Raw genomic sequence first — 24,369 nt, 5'->3', positions numbered from 1 at the left:
CTTCAGTAACCCTACAAACGCCACTGCTGTTTAGTTTTCTGTCTTCATTTATGTTGGAAGTGGCAGCAGAGCTGTACGTTTGAATTAGTTTCAAAAATCTCAGTCAGAACATGATATGAAATGTTTAGGTGGAAGCTAGCGAGCTAACTTCCTGCTAACTTCTAACTCCGTTAAATTTAATAAATTCTGTTTTCATGGATGCCTGGATGTTAAACTTAATTGTTACACCTGGTAAAGCGTTGCTGCTTTACCAGGTGGAATTTAGACCGTTTTTAACTCTTAGTGTTCGTTTGACTTTGGGACCTGAAGCAGACGGAGTTTTGGACCCAGATTGCTCCGCGAAGCTCCTCACTACGGCAGCCGTAATGCTCTGACAATCCATCAAGCAGTGCAGCTTACCAAAGTTGTACTAAAACATTTTTTAACAGATTTCTGCAGCCAAAATCGGTTCGAGGTCAGTAAGCACAACCAGAATTCATACATAAGGCACACTCGATTTTTGAGAAAATTAAAGGATTTTAAGTCCTTATAGTGTGGAAAACACGCTATACAGAAGAAAAGAATATATCGCGATATATATCGTTACCGCACATGCTTCAAATTATATCGCAATATGAATTTTAGGCCATATCGCCCAGCCCTATCGATTATTTCCCGGTCTGCACACAGACTGTGTTCACTGTGCTGTTGATGGGATTTTTTCTGAGTTTTTGTTTTAAAAAAATCAAACATCTGTTTGAATATAACTCACTATGAATTGCCTGTTAGTAACTGGTAATTTCTCCTTTCAGTGTGATTGGTCTGCGAGCTAAAGGCCTGTATCTTTATTACAGTGTGGTTCGCCCAACAGTGCTGGATAAAAAGGCATTCTGGCATCGCTGAGCGGAGAGTTATGATAATAAAATTTTACAGTGTGACTCCCTCTCTCAGCCATCGATTCCTTTTTCTTCTCTGACTTCGCTCTGCTTGTTTGTTTTTACAGAAATAATTATTAGCATCACCTTTGAGGATTACGAATGAGATCATCCTGGGGAGGTGATGGAGACACCGAGAGCATCACTAATTAACATTGATTAACCTCCAAAGATGTTAGGACTTAAAATTACATGTACGTTATACATAATTACTGTATGAATATGACACTGTCTGTCACAGATTTAAGCAGACTCTCAGTTACCTTTGTTTGCAGTAATATTCTCTATAATATTTTGACACCACTTTTATCAGTTTTGGGCTCTGTGTTGCTGCTCGTGTTGTTCACTGAAAGCTCAAGAAGTCAACAGAGAAGCGCCAAAAGCTGCAGTACCTCTAGTGTCCAGCAGAGGTCAGTCCCCATAGACTCCCATGTTCAAATGTCCAACTTCACAGCAGAAATAAACACGTTTACAGCCTGATACAGAAACAGTTTTGGTCTCTACAGATAATTTCTCCATTTATAACAGCTGTACGAGGGTGAATTCCTCTGTATAAAGTTTGCATTATTATGGGCGTGGGCTTTTGGACTGACAGGTTAATGGTGACACAGGCAGCTGGAGCTGCTAGCTGTCTGATAGGCTTCACCTCAGCCAACTCAAGTGTTTGTTTTTGTTCTGTTGGAGCTTCCTGTTTGGGATTGAAGTTCTGCTTGCCTGTCTACAGCTTATGGATCCTGCTTTTAAGCTACTAGAGTCCACGATATAATATAATTCTACAAATGTATGTGAGTTATGCAACTTCCTGATGAAGCTGCACACAAAACACAAAAACAGCAGTATTTTATTTATTCATCGCAATGTCATGAATTTCTTAGAAGAAGTGTTTCAACATCTTTATCTGTTTTTTGCATTCAGCACACCTTGGACTTGAAAATAGGATCCACTTTTAAAATGATCACGCCGATCCTTATCTCTGATGATACTTTAACAGACATATGGGCCTTAAGTTCACCAGTACTGAATATGCTGTTGTGTGTTATTAGTATTACTTAGTAAAATAAAATTTTCTTTTAATATTTTCTTTTGTTCGAAAAAATATTTGTAATTGTTGTAAAGCGGACCCGCTGAGCTCAGTGTAGCTCTATTAGAAAGTGGGCCAATTCATCCTCTACCTGAAACAAGCCATTTCGGTGTGTTTGATGGCTGCACATACGCTGAGCCCATTATTGGAATACGTGGCCATCAGCCATTGAAGCTGGAGCTATATGTGACCTGTTGCACAGCTGGTCCGTATATTACAGCAGCTTATTATTAAAAATAGATTAATAATTGAATTAATGATTCAAGCTTTTTTGCTTGTGTGAAACTTATCCAAGCACTACACAGTAATTATTTATCAGTCTGCTTTCCTATGAAAGGTCCGTACTTTGGAGCCACTGTGAAAAATGACACATGGAGGGAAATAAATGATTCAGTGGGATTTTTTCCTTTAAAAACAGCCATCGTCTCAGAGCTTTGGACTGCTTCAGAAGGGGCCAATCTCAGAGTTACTGAAGCCCGCTCGGGCTGATCGATGCGTACGACTTTACTGCTTCTCTTCATCAGTCTCACTGTGCTGCTCCTCACTGTCCCTGTTCTCTCCTCAAACACCCTGCTGGGAGACTCATGTTGGAGTCTCGCCGTCAATCCAGACTTCACTGAACTTTTAAACCTTCTTTGACTATGATTTGATATCGCATCTGAATCCAGACATGCTGTATTCCACCCAGGCAATAAGAGGTTAAGTGAAAGCATGCAGCCATGGCGTCATGAAAGCTTCAGCGAGGCTTATTCACTTCATTACATCACTTCAATCTGGCACGACTGGCAAACAGACTCCTAAGGAGCTCATCTCGCAGTGACAGCAGTAATGAGAACAGAGTCGGTCGCTCCAAAAAGAGGCTTTAATTTGCAAAAAAGTTCAATTTACATCGACGTGACCTTTCTGTGAAATCCTCACTGTCACTGTTTGAGCCTTTTAACAGCCTGTTTCATGTCTTTTCTCTTTTTATTATATTGTAGAAGGAAGAACCTGTTTCACTCCAAGACCAGAGTGCGTAATACTCAGAGAAACTGCAAACAAACCCAAGAGCTCCATCAAAGACTCTTCAGGCTAGGTTAATGGTTCAGGACAGCACAGTTAGAAAAAGACTGAACCCACATAGCAAAATTGGTATGGCCCGGATCTGGCCCACATAATGTGCTTACACATGGTCCACATACCGCAAAGAATGACGGCCCATGTGTGGCCCAGATCAGGTTTGCCAGATCTGGGCCACACGTGGGTCAGCACAAGGCCAGTTGAAGACACACTGGTGGTCCTGTGCTGGCCCATGTGTGGACTACCTCTGGCAAACCTGATCTGGGCCACCAAAGGGCCGTCATTCTTTGCAGTATGTGGACCATGTGTAAGTTGTGTGCTGGCCCAGAACAGTTTCAGCTCTGGCCCCAGATGTCAGCCTAATGTGTATCTTAATCAAGCCATGTAATAACAACATGTGCCAGAACATGCAAAACAGTGCTAAAGTAACATGATGAGACTCTGTTCAGACTGACTTTTATATAGCGCTTTTCTAGTCTCCCGGATTACTCAAAGTACTCTATACAACATACCACATTCACACACTTTCCCTACACGGAGTGCTTCCTAACTACATTCATACACATTCACACTCTTAACATGCAGACTGGAGGAGCCAGTGATCGAACCACTAACCTTCCGATCAGTAGGTGACCTGCTTTACCTCCTGAGCTACCGCCACCCACTGGCAAAGATGAGTAAACCGTCACTAGGTTTTGGATAAAGTGTACACAAACCTGTCAAACCTGCATTTGAAACGTTGGCTACCATAGCAGTATAGTATTGCAACATGGCATTTGGGTCTTTTAACAAAAATAGGAACATAAACAATGGCATCATTGCGGTTAGAAGTGCCAGCTTGATGCCGGATCTGGGGAAGACCTGTTTTCTATGGGCCTGGGCCACATACACTAAACCACAATCGGGCCAGATATGGCATGCCATCACATAAGCAGTGGCATCATTGCCAGACCTGGCCCATATCTGGTCGACATACACTCTGCCATGACAGTGGTCAATCAGAAGTGCCAGCTTGATGCCAGGCCTGGCCCATATCTGGATGACATATGTCTTTACATGCCAGAATTCAGCCAGCAGTGCCGGCTTGATTCCAGATCCGGGCTAGACCTGCTTGCTATGTGGGAACAAGTATGGCTGTGTGGAAGGGATGCAGGAGAAAACCTCTTCTCTCTATAAACAGCATGGCAGCATCTGAACTACCAACAAGACATCAGGACCAATGAAGTTCAAACCCAGCCTTCACCACAGCGGTGGACCGATCATGATTTGGGCACCTTGCAGTCACTGAGTGTACTGTGACCTCACCAAAGTGTTCTAGAGCCAAATGTGAGGCTGTGTCCCACAGCTAAAGCAAACTGGGTCATCAACAGGACGACGATCCCGAGCACAGCAGCACATTTCCAACTTAAAAAAAGGAGGAGCTGCAGTGATCCAGACCTCAGCCTGACTGAGATCTTTTCAGTCTTTTCTGTGCATAAATGAATGTTGCAAACCTCAATGATCTGATCGACGCTATAAAGAAGAGTGGGCCAAAACTCCTCCACAGTGATGTGACAGACTGATGAAGTCACACAGGAAACCATCACTGCTGAAGGAGGTTGCATTTGAAAATGATTAGGCACATTATCAAAGATGCACAGCAGAGGTTTGTGCAGACATATTTACTCATTATTGTAGTGACGATGAAGGTAAAAGTACCGTTCTTCCTTCCCGGACCCATAACGTGAATCAGACTATTAGTTGTGCTCTGGTGGGCGGAGCTGGAGATGCTGATTGTGTTGTTGCCGTGGATGGAGCCTTCAGTGAAGCTGTGTGACTGTGACGTAGAAGTATAACCTGTAGAACAAAAAAGTCTTTAAAATGTTGCTTTGAGGCAAATCCACCAAACCTTTGGAGCTGATGTGACTGATGATGTTTTCATATCTGTGAGCACAAAAGTTATTCAGTTACAAGCGAGACGGCTCAGGATGGCTGCTGAGGACTCTGGCATGGAGCAATGTGTGAAATACTGATGTTCTGTCAGATGCTGCAGGCGTCTCACCATTGCAGACAAAGTGTCCTGACTCTTGGGTTTATTTGTGTAACCTTGTGTTTTCCTTTTGCTCCTGATTTCGGTGCTCACAGTTAGTTAATTAGGTTTAGGTAGAAGTTGTAGTTTCAGTTCAAAGCACCGTCCTTCACAACATTAAGCTTGCACACTGCCACTCACCAGTCAACACAGACAGCCAGTCAGTCACACCCTATGGGTACTTTAGAGTCACCAGTTAACCTAAACCCACTAAATGTATGTCTTTGGACTGGGAGGACGTCGGAGTACCTGCAGAGCAAACACTGGAAAAAGTGAACACAGCCACATGGTTGATGTTCTTGCTGTGAGGCAACGGAGTTAACCACCATGCTGCAACTCCTCGGGCTTCCACTGGTCCGTTGCCTCGCTCTGTGGGCCCAGTAAACACTTTCCTGATGGGTTTATGGTCTCAGTCGCTGGTTTGAAGTCTTGTTGAATAAAACGTGGTGTTAATTTAGAAATTTATGATCCAATTATAGATAGAGGAGGACGTGCTTTAACGCAAGTCATAATTGTGTGACTGTGCAGCGTTCCTCAGTTTCTCAATCACGTCCATCGATCACTCTGCACGTCCAGTTTTGAACTGCGGTGTTGGATCAGCACAAATGAGACTGGAGCCTTTATGTTCTTCAAGTTCATTCTCAATCTGACGTTTTATACGGTCTGTTTTAAATGTAGAAGTAATGGCACATTAGGTGTTGTTTCACAAAAGCATTCATACTCATTACAGCTGCAATTAACCCCCAAATGACATCGGATCATTGATTAAACAGTCTGCAGAGCTGCAGGAAGGGAGAATAATGAAAGAGTGGTGCAAAAGTGAGAGCCGGGACTGTGAACCAAAATTACAGGAGAAGACACCTGAAGCTTCTTTAAATGGATCTGTTTCATTACAGCCTGATAGACTGCGAGCGTGATTTTCTCTCTTTTTTTTTTTTGATAATTGACATTTTAGAGCAGCGCGGGCTTCTGTGTGCAGCAGGAAGGCGTAGGAATACTGATTGTGCTGTTAGTCCTGTCATCAGGTCACAGACGAGCCCGCTCACTCTTTAATTACATTTTAGATTCATGTCCTAATCAGACGCTGAGACGCTCACCTTTTGGCTGCATCACAGCTTCACTTCAGTTCACCAAGGTGTGAGCAAATTCACATTTAACCTTGAAAAGATGAAATATGACCATCCTCTTCAGATTCTGTCAAACAGGCGCTTAGAGGAAACAATCAAAGAGCTGATTTTAGCTACAGTCATACATTTATTCTTATTTCAGTTTAGTTCCCAACAGGAAGCCAGGGGAGAACAGAGGAAGGAAGGATACAAGCACCAGGTGGAGAACAGGTAACAGGAAGGAGTGGGTTAAGGGTCATTCGGCTCATTTCCAGCAGCGTTTTCACTCTGTTATAGGAGAAGCGGAAATGGCCCATCAGTCATGAGATGGGCTTGACAGGGGTAAGTGTTTCGTGGTTAAGAGGTGACCCAGTTGCCAAAGAACACCTGAAATTTGGTCCATGTGAGCTGAAGCTATGGCTAAATTTAGTCAGCCAGACCGACCCTGAATCATAGCTGTCAGCCAAGTCTGAATGCAGCCCACATTTAGGCCAAACACCGATTGCTCTCTAGGTTAGAATAACTGCCCATAGGTGATGCAACAGTAGATTAACAGGAATCATGTGAGCTGAAACTGTAGAATAAAAGTACCAATTAGACATAAAAGCTATTCTTCTGAATGCACTGTTGAGCTAACGGGACTTCCAGAATCTCAGAGAGTTTCTGCAGGACTGACGTTGAGTTTCTGTTCTTTTTCTTTCACCACAGGAAACCTAAATCGTCCTCAGCATCAGTGTGATCAGAGTGTGTCTTCATCTGCTGTTCAGCGAGTATGGCTCTGTGCGTGTGTGGGCGTCGGTGTTTGGGCTGGTTATAGATGGGCCCGCCTGCTGCCCGTGACACTGCACGGGCTGAATTATAGCTCGTGTTGTGGCTGCTGATCTGTGACCTGCAGGGTCCCGTGAGCTCTGATGAACTCACCGAGGCCCGAGTGTGCCAGGAAGAAATATAATGAAGCCAAGAGGACACTCGAAACTGAAACTAGAACCATCTGAGAAAGAGTCACACTTTTTCTTTTTTTACACATTCAGTATCGCTCCACATCACAAAGTTATGAAGGTTAGCAACCACGAGCAAGAGAAGTTTAATCACATGACAAACTTGTAATTGACAATTAGTCAGCCAATGACCGTTCCCACTTCTTTCTGACTCTCAATAATCCCAGAACATCCCATGGAGCCCAACCTGTCCAAAATCCTCACTCTGATCTAAATACAGTGGGGCAAAAAAGTATTTAGTCAGCCACCGATTGTGCAAGTTCCCCCACTTAAAATGATGACAGAGGTCAGTAATTTGCACCAGAGGTACACTTCAACTGTGAGAGACAGAATGTGAAAAAAAAAATCCATGAATCCACATGGTAGGATTTGTAAAGAATTTATTCGTAAATTAGGGTGGAAAATAAGTATTTGGTCACCTCAAACAAGGAAAATCTCTGGCTCTCACAGACCTGTAACGTCTTCTGTAAGAAGCTTTTCTGTCCCCCACTCGTTACCTGTATGAATGGCACCTGTTTGAACTCATCATCTGTATAAAAGACACCTGTCCACAGCCTCAAACAGTCAGACTCCAAACTCCGCCATGGCCAAGACCAAAGAGCTTTCGAAGGACACCAGGAAAAGTATTGTAGACCTGCACCAGACTGGGAAGAGTGAATCTACAATAGGCAAGCAGCTTGGTGTGAAAAAATCAACTGTGGGAGCAATCATCAGAAAATGGAAGACATACAAGACCACTGATAATCTCCCTCGATCTGGGGCTCCACGCAAGATCTCATCCCGTGGGGTCAAAATGATGATGAGAACGGTGAGCAAAGATCCCAGAACCACACGGGGGGACCTGGTGAATGACCTGCAGAGAGCTGGGACCAAAGTAACAAAGGTCACCATCAGTAACACACTACAACGGCAGGGAATCAAATCCCGCAGTGCCAGACGTGTTCCGCTGCTGAAGCCAGTGCATGTCCAGGCCCGTCTGAAGTTTGCCAGAGAGCACATGGATGATACAGCAGAGGATTGGGAGAATGTCATGTGGTCAGATGAAACCAAAGTAGAACTTTTTGGTATAAACTCAACTCGTCGTGTTTGGAGGAAGAAGAATACTGAGTTGCATCCCAAGAACACCATACCTACTGTGAAGCATGGGGGTGGAAACATCATGCTATGGGGCTGTTTTTCTGCCAAGGGGACAGGACGACTGATCCGTGTTAAGGACAGAATGAATGGGGCCATGTATCGTGAGATTTTGAGCCAAAACCTCCTTCCATCAGTGAGAACTTTGAAGATGAAACGAGGCTGGGTCTTCCAACATGACAATGATCCAAAACACACCGCCCGGGCAACAAAGGAGTGGCTCCGTAAGAAGCATTTGAAAGTCCTGGAGTGGCCTAGCCAGTCTCCAGACCTCAACCCCATAGAAAATCTGTGGCGGGAGTTGAAAGTCCGTGTTGCTCGGCGACAGCCCCAAAACATCACTGCTCTCGAGAAGATCTGCATGGAGGAATGGGCCAAAATACCAGCTACTGTGTGTGCAAACCTGGTAAAGACCTATAGTAAACGTTTGACCTCTGTTATTGCCAACAAAGGTTATGTTACAAAGTATTGAGTTGTATTTTTGTTATTGACCAAATACTTATTTTCCACCCTGATTTACGAATAAATTCTTTATAAATCCTACCATGTGGATTCATGGATTTTTTTTCACATTCTGTCTCTCACAGTTGAAGTGTACCTCTGGTGCAAATTACTGACCTCTGTCATCATTTTAGGTGGGGGAACTTGCACAATCGGTGGCTGACTAAATACTTTTTTGCCCCACTGTACAAGAGAAAGCGAAGCACTTCCTTAAAAACTGTACTCAAAAACACATAAACTAAAAATGCTGTTGGATATAAATTGCTAATGCTACCCAGTCATATGCAAAGTGTTAAGGCTAATATGTGACCCACCTGCCACTGAGACAAACCTTAATACAAGAGCAGTAAATCTAGGTCAGAGCAATGAGTAATATCACAAACTAACCACCTGCTGTTACCAGTTTTAAGTCATGATAAGAGGCAACGAGTCTTTTACAGCTGTGGAGGAATTTTGGCCCATTCAGCTTTGCAGAATTGTTATAGTTCAGCCACACATGAGCCGCCTTCAAAGGTCATGTCACAGCATCTCAATCGGATTCGGGTCAGGACTTTGAGTGGCTTAAGAAAAGCAAAATGAAGACTCTGGATCGGCCTAGTCAGAGGTGGACTTGCTGGTGTATTATGGTTTGGTGTAATGGGACACACACCTTCCAAAAACTTCAGCTTTTGTCTCGTCAGTCTACAGAATATTTTCCCAAAAGTTTTGGGGATCATCCAGATATTTTTCTTTATGTTCCTTTTGCTCAGCATTGGTTTTCTGCCATGCAGGCCATTTTTGCCAGGTCTCTTTCTTACGGTGGAGTCATGAACTCTGGCCTGCAGTTCTTTTGTCACCTCTTGGATGAGTCGTCGCTGCGCTCTTAGGGTAATTCTCTTCAGCTGGCCAATCCTGGGAAGGTTCACCACTGTTCCATGTTCTTGCCATTTGTGGAAATTGGCTCTCACTGCGGTTTGCTGGAGTCCCTCTGCTTTAGAAATGGCTTTATAACCTTTTCCAGTCTGAGAAATCTCAGTTACTTTGTTTCTCATTTGTACCTGAATTTCCTTGGATCCCGGCGTGATGTCTGGCTTTTGAGGATCTTTTGGTCTGCTCCACCTCGTCAGGCAGGTCCTATTTAAGTGATTTCTTGATTGTGAACAGGTATGACAGTGATCAGGCCTGGGTGTGGCTAGAAACTGAATTCAGCTTTCCAAAGATGTGATACATCACAGCTAATTTATGTAATGATGGGTCGGTGACAATCGGTTTTTCACACAGGGACACGTAGGTTTGGATTATTTTCCTTTTAATAACAAACACCATAATTTAGAAACTGCATTTTGTGTTTACATTTGTTATCTTTGTCTAATATTTGAATTTGTTTGATGATCTGAAACTGTGACAAACATACATTCGAAAAACCCCATGACATAACACAACAATGGAGGACATCTAGGCGATGTTTTGTCAGACTGCCGGAGAGATCGGGTGTCTTGGCGACACCTTGGTGTCCCCTTAGAAATGGTGGAGGAGGTGACTGTGGAGATGGGTGGATGTCTCTGCCCTCGTGACCATGACTCAGATTTTTGTCAGAGAATGGATCAACAGATCGTTCTAATCATTTAACTGAGTTCTCTGCTTTGGGATTTTCATCCTGACTCCAGCTCTGTGCTGTAAACATCTTTTGTTTAATGCGATGGAACAAAAGCAAATGAATGTGACTAATACAGCTTTTAAAACAACTTAATAATGCCTGGCAGTGTGCAGCAGTGTGCAGAGGATCATCTTGAGTCACTGTGTCTTTATTTGTGAGCCTGACGTGGTTTCAGTTCGTATCAGTCCGCCACACTAACGTTCATTTTATCCTTTTCTCTCCCCCCTATGCATTCATTTCCATCCTTGTCTCCTGCCCACTAATCGCCTCATCCTCTGCACCTGCTCCCCCCCCCCCCCCCTTTATTCCCAACTCGATTCACCTTGTTTCCTCCACCTCTTCTTCCCTCTTTACATCTACATCTCCCTCTCTCCTTCCTCTCCCTTTCTCTCTCCTCTCAGGTGAGAAGTGTCGGAGCTTCATTGATTTGGCCCCGGCATCGGAGAGAGGTGAGTGATGATGGTCATTAGGCAGCTTCGCCACTCCCTGCCGCTCCCCACCTGTTCACTGGGCCAAGGGAAAAAAACCAAACACACACACACACACACACACACACACACACACACACACACACACACACACACACACACACACACACACACTCTTTCGTTTTTGGACTCTTTCACTGTTTCAGAGGGTTTTCACCTGTGGTGCACTAAGAAAAATGTGAATTCTGGGCTCTCAGAGTTTTTTATTACCTCTCACCTCCTGGACGACTGTAGTGCTGTGCCCTTGTGTGTTATGAGTTCACATCTAAAATGACAATAACAAGCATGTTTGTGTGGGACACGTCACCAACGCTGCATGGTCATTTTGACATATCAAACTTGAAATAAACTCACAGTGGAGGTTACAGGTTTGGTGTTTACCTTGTGATTTTAATCTGAAGGAGACTTTTCCAACTCTCTCTGGAGATAAAAGCTGAAGTTTCTTTCTTCTTCCTGCATATACTCTTTATTCCCTTTTTATATCACTGAAACTGTTAAACTTCTTTTAACTACTAAGTAGTAAGTAAGTAAAATTTATTTAGTAGTTAGTTAGTAGTTAGTATTTATTTATTGTCATTGTCAAGAACAATGAAATTGCGTTTGGGGCTTCAATACAACCCCCAAAAAAAAAAGAAGAAGAAGAAGAAAATAATAAATACCCCTTAAAACCCAAGTGTACATATTTAACCCAGTGTGACTCCAATGCAATAAGACAATCCTTAACAATAACATGAGAACATGACAAGTAGTGTTCGTAGAAATTCAGACAAAGACCTGAGAAACATGACAAAGTACAACAATGCAACCCATTCAATATTATTGTACTGTGAGATATGATATCAGATATGATAGTTATCTATTTAAGAAAGGGGGGGGCAGGAGGGGGAAGAGAATAAAGATATGATGCACCAATGCAGACCAGTTCATTGCTATTAAGAAGTTGGATATGGTTATTGTCCGTGAGAGGGGGGCAGAGAGTTCAGGAGCCTCACAGCCTGTGGATACAGGCTGTTGGCCAGTCTGGATGTTCTGGCCTGTATAGACCTGTACCTTCTCCCTGAGGGCAGCAGATGGAAAAGGTGGCGCGCAGGGTGATGTTGGTCCCGCAGGATACTGTGCACCCTCCTCAGACAGCGAGTGGGGAAGATATTACTGATCTCTGGCAGACTTGTTCCAATAATTCTGCCAGCTTCTTTCACCACCCGCTGGAGTGCTTGCTGATCGGCCTTGGTGCAGCTGGGGAACCACACTAGAAATCCATACGTCAGAACGCTGCTGATGGCACAGTTGTAGAAGTTCAACATCAGAGATCTGGGAATGTGTGCGCTCCGCAGTCTCCTCAGGTAGTAGAGGCGCTGTTGGGCCTTCCGTACAACTGAGGTGATATGGTTGCCCCAGGACAGGTCCTCGGTCACAGTTACCCCCAAGAATTTAAAACTGCTCACCCTCTCCACCGCCTCACTGCCAATGAAGAGAGGCAGATGGTTGTTATGACCCCTCTTCCGGAAATCTACAATGATCTCCTTGGTCTTTTTGGTGTTTAAGACCAAGTTATTGTCGTGGCACCATGACTCTAGTTGTTGCACCTCTGTCCTATAGTTTGTCTCATCGTTGTTGGATATAAGTCCGAGCACTGTAGTGTCATCTGCAAACTTAACAATGAGATTGGACGCGCAGGAGGAAATACAGTCATGGGTGAAGAGAGTGTATAGCAGAGGGCTCAGAACACACCCCTGAGGGGCACCGGTGTTGACCACAAGGGTGGAAGAGGTGTTCTTACCCACTCTGACACTCTGTCTACGGTTAGTGAGGAAGTCCACAATCCAGTTGCACAGAGAGGAGTTAAGTCCCAGTTGGTGGAGTTTGGGACGGAGTTTGTATGGCCGGATGGTATTAAAAGCCGAGCTGTAGTCTACAAAGAGGAGCCGTGCATAGGTGTTCCTGTGTTCCAAGTGCTTCAGTAATGTGTGCAGCACTGTGGCGATCGCATCCTCGGTTGACCGGTTCTCCCTGTATGCAAATTGGTGCGAGTCCAGGGATGGTGGAAAAGCAGCTCTGATGTGTTTAATGACCAGTCTCTCCAGGCATTTGGCGGGAATGGGGGTGAGTGCCACAGGTCTGAAATCGTTCAGACATGTGACATTTGACTGTTTTGGGATGGGAACGATGGTTGCTGCTTTGAAACAGGATGGTACCAGTGAACAGGACAACGAGGTGTTATATATAGAGGTGAAGACGTCCGCCAGGTCCGCAGCACAGTCTTTTAGCACCCGGCCCAGCACTCCATCCGGCCCGGCCGCCTTCCTGGTGTTAATGCTCCGGAACACACACCTCAGCTCATGAGTGCTCAGGACTGGAGCAGGGTCGGTTGAGGGGAGAGGGGACAGGACAGGGTCGGTGTTCTCCCTGTCAAAACGGGCATAAAAGAGATTTAGATCCTCAGCCAGAGTAGAACTGTCGGCTGAGGGTGATGGTGTTCTCCTTTTGTAGTCCGTGATAGCCCTGATGCCCTCCCAGACCTGCCTTGGGTTTGTGTTGTTCTCAAACCTGGCCTCGATACGCCTCCTGTGCTGCTGCTTGGCAGTCTTGATGCCTCTTCTCAGGTTGGCCCTGGCAGCACTGTATGCTTCCTGGTCCCCGGATTTGAAAGCGTTGTTCCTCGTTCGAATAAGTTGTTGAACTCCGTGTGTCATCCAGGGTGGATTATTAGGGAACACACGGAATCGTTTCCAAGTTGTTACATTGTCCACACAGAAACAGATGTAGTCCAAGACAGTGGAGGTGTAACTGTCCAATGCGACACGATTGTCAGTGTCCTGCACCTTGAATACATCCCAGTCTGTGCAGTGGAAACAGTCCTGAAGCATCGGAATAGCGTCCTGCGGCCATGTTCTCACGGTTTTGGTTGTAATCCCAGTGCTCTTGATCTTTTGTGTGTATATTGGGTGTAGCAGAAGGGAGAGATGGTCTGACAGACCCAGGTGGGGATAAGCCTGGGCTCTGTACGCATTCGCCATGTTGGTGTACACCTGGTCCAACGTTCTATCTCCTCTGGTAGCACACTTCACATTACGGTGGAAATTGTGAAGTACAGATTTCAGGTCCGCGTGGTTAAAATCCCCAGCCGCAATAAAGACACTGTCCGGGTGTGCTACCAGGCTGTTATTGATGCTGCTGCTCAATTGTGCTAACGCTAGCTTAGCATTAGCATCTGGTGGAATGTAAACAGCGCAGATGTAAACGGCAGAAAATTCCAGAGGGAGATAGAATGGACGGCACTTTAACACCAACAGTTCTACCTCTGTACTGCACAGTCTTTCAGTTACCGTGACGTTCGTGCACCAAAGGTTGTTAATATAGATGCACAGCCCCCCGCCAGTCTTCTTACCCGAGTCCGCAGACCTGTCGGCTCGATAGGCGGTGCGGCCTGCTAGATCAATAGCCGCATCGGGAATGGCGCTGTCCAGCCAGGTTTCAGTGAAAATCATGCACGAACAGTTATTAAAAGTCCGTCGAGTGGCGATCTGCAGTCGTATTTCATCCAGTTTGTAACGGATTGAACGGGCGTTGGAGAGGAATATGATCGGGAGTGGTGGTTTAAACGGACCAGTCTTTAGCCGTGCCCACAGGCCTCCCCGCCTGCCTCTCTTCTGCCTCCGCTCGCAACGTCTCCTCCTGCGGCTTGCTGTTGCGGGTAGCCCCGGGGGTTGCTTAACGATCTCCGGGGGGATGAGATACTCGGATGTTAGTTGAAGATCTCCACGGCTTAGTTGTAGTAGATCATCTCTGTTGTATTGAAGTAACCCCAGACTGTGTGAAATAATACACAGTACCACCAAAAGTACAAAAGTGTAGGAGCTCCGGGCCGCTGCGTCTGTGCGCGCCGCCATCTTGCCAATAGAATTATATAGCATATTTCACAGATAAAAATCACAAAGTGCTTCAGAATAAATTCAGAAATACAAATAAAATAATATAAAACAGTGAAAAAAAATGTTTGCATAAAAATGTCTTCAGCTGCTTTTTACATCCAGTCGATGGAGTCTAGACCGCGTAACGACAACAGCAGGGAGTCCCACAGCCTGAAAAGCCCGATCCCCACGTGTTTTAAACCTAGTACCAGTAGCCTCTGACCTGACGACCTAAGTGCTCGGGATGAAGCATGAGGTTTCAGCAGGTCAGAGATATACTGGGGAGCTTCACCGTGCAGAGCTCTAAAAGTTACAACTAAAATTTTAAAATGACCCCTAAAATTTACAGGCAACCAATGAAGAGAAGCCAAAACTGGAGCAATGTGTGACCTCTTGTTTGTGCCAGTTAAAAGTCTTGCCGCTGCATTCTGTACAGACTGAAGGCGATCCAGAGCGGATTTGTTGAGACAAGTAAAAAGACCGTTACAATAATCCAAACGAGAAGAGATAAAAGCATGAATCATCTCAAGTTCTGCCTTTGACACACGTCTGAGTTTAGAAATGTTTCTTAGATGATAAAAACAGTTCCGGACAAGTTGTTTAGTGTTTCTCAAGAGACATTGAACTGTCAAATATACGTTTCTGAGACGCGACTGAAATGAAGGGTCTAAAAAAACTGAAGTGCTGCTTATTTTCTGAGAGCATGTGATCAGGTGCAATAATCAAGGTTTCTGTTTTATCTGCATTTAACTGGAGGAAACTGTCATTTAACCACTGTTTGATCTCAGACAGACAATTATTTAAAGACGACAATTTATAAAACTCAGAAGCTTTGAAAGAACAGTATAACTGAATGTCATCAGCATAGAGATGATAAGAAATATGTAACGTCTGATAATTTGGCCTAGAGGGAGGATATACAGCAAAAAGAGAATCGGACCTAAAACGGATCCTTGAGGTGCCCCAGAAGGCAGAACTGATGTTTCAGACAACACATTATTCATACAGACAGTAAAGGATCTCTCAGATAGATACGACATAAACCATTTAAAACAACACCAGTGATCCCAAACGAGTCCTTCAGCCTATTTATCAGGATGCTGTGATCAACAGTATCAAAAGCAGAGCTGAGATCCAACAGAACCAGAACGGTGTACTCTCCTGACTCTGCTGCCATCAGAGACACTTTAAGCAAAGCGGTTTCAGTGGAGTGTAATTTGCAGAACCCGGACTGGAAAATACCTGTAACTGCTTGGAAGAGATGGGTCCAAATTAGGTTTCTTTAACATTAGTTCAACAATAGCTTGTTTAAAATAGCTGGAAACTGAGCCAGTATAAAGAGAAGTATTAATTATTTCCAGAATGCAGGAGCCAATAGAGTTAAACACACTAACGAAGAAGTACATCAAGGTGGCTTGAAGTCAGTTTCATCTGACCAAGCAGACACTGATGTCTTGTAAGGTAACAGGAGTAAAAGAGGAGCAGGTATCAGAGGTAAGCACGTGTGATACTGAGAGGATGATGGAGAAATATTCGACCTGACGGCAGCGACCTTATTAACAAAATAGTTTAAAAAGTCATTACAATCAGATTTAGTATAGACTGGTACATGAGGAATATCAGGAGAGACAATGTTCTTAATCGTATCAAACAATACTCTGGGATTTTTCTTTTTTTAAGCTATTAGATTAGCAAAATATTCATTTCTGCCATTTTTTTATCCTGTCGTTAAGTGAGAAAATTGATTCCTTGAGATGTACCCTATGGACCTCAAGCTTGGAAGCCTTCCATAAATGTTCTAACGGCCATCTCCTGCTTCCAATTATCTCTGTCAGGTCAGCGGACAAAACTCAGTGTCTCAGTATTCCTGCTCACTTGACTGTCTTTGTGGTATCTTCCATCGTATCCATCTGGAATCATGGTGATCTGCAACTTTCACTGTTAAGCTGCAAAACCCAGGTTAACTTCTACTTTACTGCTTCCTTCACATCCATCAGGAAATAAAACTCACTGCAGGAAAGTGAAATTCCTTTGAAGCCGATCAAAATGTGGGACATCGGCTGAATACATCAGACAAGGAGGCTGAATAAAAATGTCCCACATAAACTGTGACATCTGCTCGGCCAGACTGTAGAGCTGCAACTGCCTTTCCAAAGCTCGTTCTACAGGAAGTATGCGGAGAGTTGGGACATGCTACCTTAAATAAGGTCACATGGACTAACCTTTGACCCCTTTCTGTAATTACAACTGGTGCTGAAGTTTGTGGTACCATGCAGGTAAGATTGATGCAATCTTCCAAAAGTAACATAGCTGCATTTTTGTTTTGCTTTTTAAACTGCATTTACCACAAACCCCTCTGTCTAATTATAAAAACAACTCAAAGCACTTTAAAACTTGTGATTAGAAGATTCCAGTCATTACCGCCGTCATTGCAGAGGAAAGAGTGTGTATTTATTTATATGTTCAGTTTACCAAACGTAGCAGGAGATGACAGTTAAATATATAGACTGTATATAAAGGTTGGACTTTAGTCCTTGGATACTTTTAAACTTCATCTTTCACGTTTTCCCTGAACAATTTAATATTTTTCTGTTTTTAAAATACCGAAGTTCTGTATTTGGACCAGAGGGTGGCTAATGTTAGCTGTCGTGAGTAGCGTGTCAGATCCTTGGACGTATGGGTGCAGCAAATAGACACAGATACCTGCTACCTGGTGCTAATCAACATCCAGTCAAATTCATGAAATTTTACTCACTATAACTGGAGCTCAGACTCCTTGGACAGCCTGTTAGTCACCTCACAGCGGCCATATTATTGGACAGATGATGTCATTAAAAATGCTCCAAAAGGCTCCAACAGCACAAACACGGTCCAGAGGTCCAGTTCAGGGTCTCGCCAAGAGGCCGCACCCCTAAAAAAGGAAAGAAATTTAAGAAATGAACTAAAGTGACTAAAACAGTTTTTGCAGATTTACTGCTGGAGCCTCTAGTGGACATTAAAGGAACTGCAGTATTTGGTAGATCAAAATAAAAGTTATGTCTCTTTTCTCCAAATATTTAGACAAGAGCTTCTAAATAACTGTCAAACTGCAGCCATGATGCGATACCAAGAGGCTTCTAGAAGTACTTTAGTTAAACCAGCAATACCAGCACCATTACAGCACTGATTAGTTAGAAACTGGGACCAGTGTAAGACCAGTTCCCACCACCGAAAAATGCAATGAGAAGTTTGCTGTCACAGCTGGAATTGAAATATAATGGAGCACATCTGTAGATAGTGTATATATCTAAGGAAAGTCATAGTTGATCTATGAGTTGAAGAAAGAAATGGGAAAATGAGGAAAATAGTGGAATACATCTCTAAACTGGGTCTTCGGATTTTAAGATTCTGAGATTCATTCGAAGCATCCTGAGGCCGTCATCGTTATTATATTGACAAAGGAGGGGGAAGAGGCAAAGTGACACTTATTAATTGATATGAAACAGGCTGAGTCTTTTCCTGTGTGGTGTCACTGGTGATTTATGGAAGTTATTGGAGCCTGTCGCCTAACAAAGGTGAGGATGTGGCCGTATGTTCACATCAAAATTTTAGACAGATTTTAAGCAACGTTTCCAAAGTTTGCTTTTGCCGACTGTAACCTGACCAGAACATGAAAGGCTTACCTCATGAGAAGGTCCTCTTGTATAACGTTAAACTCTTTTTAAACCCAAATGAAGTGCAGAATATATTAAGAAGAGGATGCTGAATAATGAGGGAATATTGCAGCTCATCAAGATTCATCCTAACTGCAGATAAGAGCAGATTATTTCATGTTGTTTATATCCTGCAGCGAATGAAAGGAATATTTGAGCATCCAGAAGAAAGGGAATATTTTGGTGCATGTGGGGCGTTGCCTCTAATTCTCTGCTTCATGCAGAGCAGGTAGTTAATAATGAAAGTTCTGCGATGGTTTCATCTGTTAATGCCATCTGGAAGAGCAGGAGTGATGCATGGAGCAGAGGTGGATGATATGATGTATTGAGCGGGGTGACCTTGCTTCCCACACAAGGATACGATATGTTAATCTGCCTTCCTTTGGGCCCGACATGCCTGCTGCTGGGTTTTATAACACGCAGCTGCTCCTCAGTCAGATCCAAGTCTGCTCTTAATGAAAAGTGAAACAAAAAAAACAACTCTTAATTTGATTAGACGGAAAGAGTCAGCGAGAGCGAATCGAAGCCAGGATTCAAGTCCCGCCCACTCCAGCAGAACCAGACCCACTTGAGAGATGACATGACAAACGCCATTTATTTTTCTTTACATCTGTGTGTGTCATTAAGATCAAACATACAGATGATGCGCGAACATGTAGCTGGCTATCAGTGGTGACTGCATGGGTGCTGTAAACTAATATAAACTCTTTGGAACAGGGAATTATGAAAACTGGGACTGGGACTCAGACGTGCGTACCATAGGAAAAGATTACAGCAGGGGTGTCAAACATGAGGCTCGGGGTCCAGAATCAACCCAGCAAAGACTCCAGTTCAGCCTCACTGGACATCGAAAGGAATAAGCTTTGGACTCTAACTGTATTTTTATGCTACACAAAAGTTATTCGATTATAGATTAAAATGTTTTTTTTCTATCTGCTATAGAAATGTTTTATATTAAAATATCTGAAGGATCAAATGTGTAGCTAAACTTCTTTAAACTGACACTTAACATCAAAGTGTGCTGCATCTGATCCACGATGTAAGATGAGTCTGACATCCTGGAGTTTAAAGAGGTTCAGCTGTTGGGCCACTTCTGTTTATTTTCATATGCAAACAGACTTTTAACTTTTCATGAGACCCTTCGTTGTCTGCTCTCATCTTATTTGCCAAGTTACATTTGTCAGAAAGGTGTGGGTAGTTATCGTCTTTGGTCCCAAGACTTATTTTGTGTGAACGTTTGCACTAAATTCCAAAAAAAAATGTAAATTTGCAGCCTTAGCTGCTGCATCTTTTTGCGTCTCTCAGCTTTCAGTTTTGTAACTAATAACTGAAAAGCTGGTGGGTTGAGATCAGGAAGCTAACTGGGCCATCAAATCTCATTTCGTTTCCTTGGGAAAGTCTTGAGTTGCTTTTGCTTTGGGTAATTATCTGCACTGTGAGGCTCTGCCTGATCAGCTTTGGCTGAATCTGAACAGGAAGTTGAGCTCTGCTGCTTCTATCAGCAGTCGGTGATCAATAGGCACCAGTGACCCGGTGCCATTGGCAGCCACACAGTCCAGTGCCATAACACTACCTCCGCCATATGATGTGCTCTGCTTCAGATGATGTTCTCCGTTCTCTTCTTGTTCCATCATTCTGCTATAATTTCATCATAATTTCTTCATCTTTCCAAAGATTTCTTTCATTTTTCCAGAACTCTGCCGACTCTTTAGATGTTTTCTGACTTGCCTGATCTTGAGTCTAATCCATGGTTTGCATGTTGTTGTAAAAGTTTTTTCTTTTCAGTATGAGCTGACTAATGCATTTTATTTTTATTTTTAAGAATTAACCAGTTTGTTGAGTGTGTCACATCTAAAGGTTTTCCTGCATCTTTGAGAGACTTAGTTTTGTTCTTTCAGCTTACTAATGGCCTTGTTTTCTTCCACTGATATCTCTTTGGACGTTGGATTCAGAGTTCTGGTGAACACTTGAAACCAGCTCCAGATCTTTAATCTGCTTAATTTGTCATGGAATAATGAGGGACTTGGTCTCGCTTGGCAGTGAAACTGCTTGGCTATTGTCCAATTACTTTTGGTCCTCTAAAAATGGGGACTTGTTTATAAAAACGGCTACAATGCCCGAACAGGTAGTGGAGCACTTTGGGTAAATGTCTTGAATGAAAGCTGAAAGTCTGCACTGAGGCAAAATAGGGAAAAAATGTCATTTTCCAAAACCTGGATACATTTAATAAATGAACCTGATTTTTCAACTGTCTTAAATATTAGCCAAATTAGAGGTAATATGATTAGATAACTGGTCAGAAACTCAGTCACTGGTCAGTCTCCACCAATGGCAGAAACAGATATTTTTACACCCTTGTACAAAAGGTCATTAAATGTTTACATTAAATGTTTGGTCATTACTGATAATTTTACCGTTCGTGGAAACTCGATGCTTGAAATAAAGGGCATGGCCTTAATGGCTGACAGCTGGATGGTGAAGCGGGTGGTTATAGTTGTAGCTGGTCCTGGTACTGTGCTCACAGGCCATCCAAAAGTCTCCAGTTTCTAGGAATTTCAGGAATTAATTTGGAAGTTACTGAGCAGGCCTGTCTGTCTGTGTCCTGCTCCCATGCAATCTATGGATAACTAAGCTAGTTAGTGTTGGCCGAACACTTAGCACTCCACCCTCTCATCCAAATTTGGACACTTTCAACTCCTAAAATGTGATAAAACTGAAACCCAGTTTGATCCCAGGAGAAGACACAAATCCCTTTGGAACACTCAAACCTACCTGCTGGGGTGACAGCAGGTAAAACCAAGTATCGAGTATCAGGTTAAACTGTTACAGCAGCATTAATTCACCAGAATTTGCATTTGATGACATGAAAATGTTTTTTAAAACTCTAAAACCCAAAAAATGAAATGTATTAACCCAAGAAACTGTTGACTTCACACACCACTGACAAGCTCAGGAAAACACACACACTCGCGCGCACAGAGTAATTAAAGGTGTAATTATATCATTTACATGAGACTTGGTCTGATGAGCTGCTTCCTTCCTGTTATCAGGAAGTGTTGGTTTAGTCCTTCACAGCACATTTTATTTTCTGCCTTCAGTCTAATGAAGTCTGCTCAGTCTACTGGTGCATATTCAATAAGACAGAAACAGGGGAGAAAATTGTTTTTGGTCAATATTGTTGCACTCTGAATTCCCCCGCAGGCGGTTATACCTCTGGAATTTGTTTGTATCGACTGTGTGGAAATTACAGCGGCGGCTAATAAGAAATCAGAGAGCGTGGAGTCAAATTCGTGCGACCTGCGGGGTCACGCCGGTTACAGGGTTTCGAGTCAGAGCAGCGTCTCTTGTCATCTTTCATCTCTCGCTGGGAGTTTGATGTGATTAAATAAGCGGATTGATGCAGGACGAGCTCGGAAGCATCTGAATAAAATCTGCTCGTGTGGCTGATGAGAGAGAAAGTTCCCGAGCTGCTTCTTTGTGTCAGCGTTGGGCTGTCGCTGCACATGTGCTTCATTTTCCTCCTCTCAGCACTTACACTTCACATTGGGAGAAACTCACATGAGTAGAAGACACTTTGTGCGCTGAACTGATAACTGACACAGGGCACGCTGGCCTTGCTCGTACTGGGAGATATTCATCCTGTTCGCATTTCCGGGGTGTCAGATTCTGCTGAGCCATCAAACCTGCTTGTATCTCCACAAGCACAAGGCGTCCTTCGGCATCTGTGCCCAACGAGTCTCGCAGCACCAGCTCGTGACATATAAAGCACCGGTGCATTTAGGTTCAATTTATTCTTTATATATTTTATTATATTTTCAGGTAATAACATCTTTAGATGCTTAATAAAGCTGGCTAGATTCTGGTTTCCGCTTCAATAGCAGATGTCATATGAGTCAGTCAGGTGCTCTTTTAGTTTGACCATCAGGTATTTTTATTCATGCGTTCATGCATCCCTCCACCTTTTCCACCTGTCTACCCTAGCCATCCATCCATCCTTTACCAATTATCAGGTCCCCATTGCAGCAGAGACGTCCTGGGTCTGTCCCAGGACCTCCTCCCAGGAACACTTGACCTAGGAGGCATCCAGGAGGCACTTTAGTCAGATGCCCACGCCACCTCCTTCCTTTTGATGTGGATTGATTTAGTCTGAGATCATTCCACATGACTGAGCTCCACCTTATCTGTGTCACTGCTCGTGTGAACCGTGATGTCAGTGCACCCGATAACTGTTGTTTACTTCTAAACAACAAAACAAACAAACTAAATTTGTTGTGCTGGAATGCGAACAGGTTTCTCCTGCTTATCTGACAGCAGTCTAAGCAGAGACACACAGACTCTTCCTCTTTATCTCCATGGTGCCAATATTCAAATGATCTGTATTGGCTAAAGTGGATGGAAGTGTCGTTCCCTGACTTTAAAGCAGTGCTACCACATGAAATACACAGTCTGGCTTCTCCTTTGCAGTTGTTTGAAGTTAAAGATGCTCGTTAAGATTCATTAAGGAGTCGGAAATGATTTTTAGACCGTTTGGAAGAAATATGTCCACGTGGAGACGATGACATGGATGAAAGGTTAGCATCCTGATGCAGAGGAAACAGTAGTTGGTTGCCACCTTGCCTAGAGAAAAGAGCAAAGACAAAATTAGTGATCAATATTCCCAGTTTGGGGGTTTTGAAGCGCCGCACCAAAACTCACTGACATTCAAATTGAAAATTCAGCCTGGAGGTTGTAATTTTACCTCCTCTTCATCCTCAGCAGAGCAGAGCGGAGAGGAGCAGATAATCCTGTTTAATTCTGTGTCGTGAGGAGCTTTTTGCCTTTTTAGAAATAATACGTGTGGAGAAAAGAAGCGTGGTAGCGGACCCCAAGGGCAGCTTCTGCTACAGGATGACATCTCTTCTGTGCTTTAAAAATGTCATACGGTACAGCGGGGTTGTAACAGCTGTTCATCATCCTTTATAATGTCTCTCTGAGCTCTGCAGGGTTTTTTTCCCTGTCTATGACCAGAGGGCTCAAACACCTTCCTGTCCTCCTCTGGGATGATGAGAAACAAATAACCTCACCTTGTTTTGAGCTCTAAGTGCATTGTCCTCACTACAGAGGAGAGATGTGTCATTATCCGAGAATTCATCAAAGTTTCATCACAGGTTTGTGGCTTATTGGACAGCAGATGAATGAATGGCTGAAGTTGGAACAAATGGGAGACAAAGTTTCTCTCCAGCGTTTTGAGCCCTCGTAGCTTCAGAAGTCCGGGACGCATCTATGTGAGGTCTGTCTGACTGAGCGGTCTGTTGGTGTCTGTAGGCGTGCTGTGGTTGTCCGTGGTGTCCGAGGTGCTCTACATCCTGCTGCTGGTGGTCGGCTTCAGCCTCATGTGTCTCGAGCTTTTCCACTCCAGCAACGTCATCGACGGACTCAAACTCAACGCCTTCGCCGCCGTTTTCACCGTGCTGTCCGGTAAGATGCAAGTTTCCTTTCCTATTCTTCTTCTTGCGTTTCTTCTTCTTCTTCTGCTTCTTCTTCTTCTGCTTCTTCTTCTGCTTCTTCTTCTGCTTCTTCCTCCTCCGTTCTAATTCTTCTTCTGCTTCCTCTTCCTGCTTTTTCTCTTTTCCCTCATCTAACTCTTTAGTTTTTTGTCTCTTAGTCCCTCTCCTCATTTTTTCTCTTTTTTTATTCTTCACTTCTTCTTCTCTGTTGATTTTCCTGGCAAAAGATAATTCGTGTCCAGTGAAATTTGGCATCAGGAACATCCTTTAAACACCACTGGGCATCATTTACATA

At 43.6% G+C, this 24,369-nt stretch overlaps 1 protein-coding gene across 2 annotated transcripts in view; it reads left to right on the top strand.

Moving 5' to 3' along the window:
* Positions 1-24,369, top strand: part of gsg1l (gsg1-like) — a 38,752-nt gene that overhangs the window by 7,260 nt on the left and 7,123 nt on the right. The window contains exons 2-3 of one of the 2 annotated variants that reach the window (XM_024802097.2): positions 10,899-10,946; positions 23,893-24,045. In XM_024802097.2, the coding sequence (XP_024657865.1) occupies positions 10,899-10,946; positions 23,893-24,045 (201 nt within the window). The remainder of the gene's footprint in view (positions 1-10,898; positions 10,947-23,892; positions 24,046-24,369) is intronic. The other variant, XM_004556406.5, reaches the window with a different exon arrangement.

Source organism: Maylandia zebra, linkage group LG4 (assembly GCF_041146795.1).
Source record: "Maylandia zebra isolate NMK-2024a linkage group LG4, Mzebra_GT3a, whole genome shotgun sequence".
Lineage (NCBI taxonomy): Eukaryota > Metazoa > Chordata > Actinopteri > Cichliformes > Cichlidae > Maylandia > Maylandia zebra.
The sequence above is the reverse complement of the archived record's forward strand: the minus strand, read 5'-3'. Positions and strand labels throughout refer to the sequence as shown.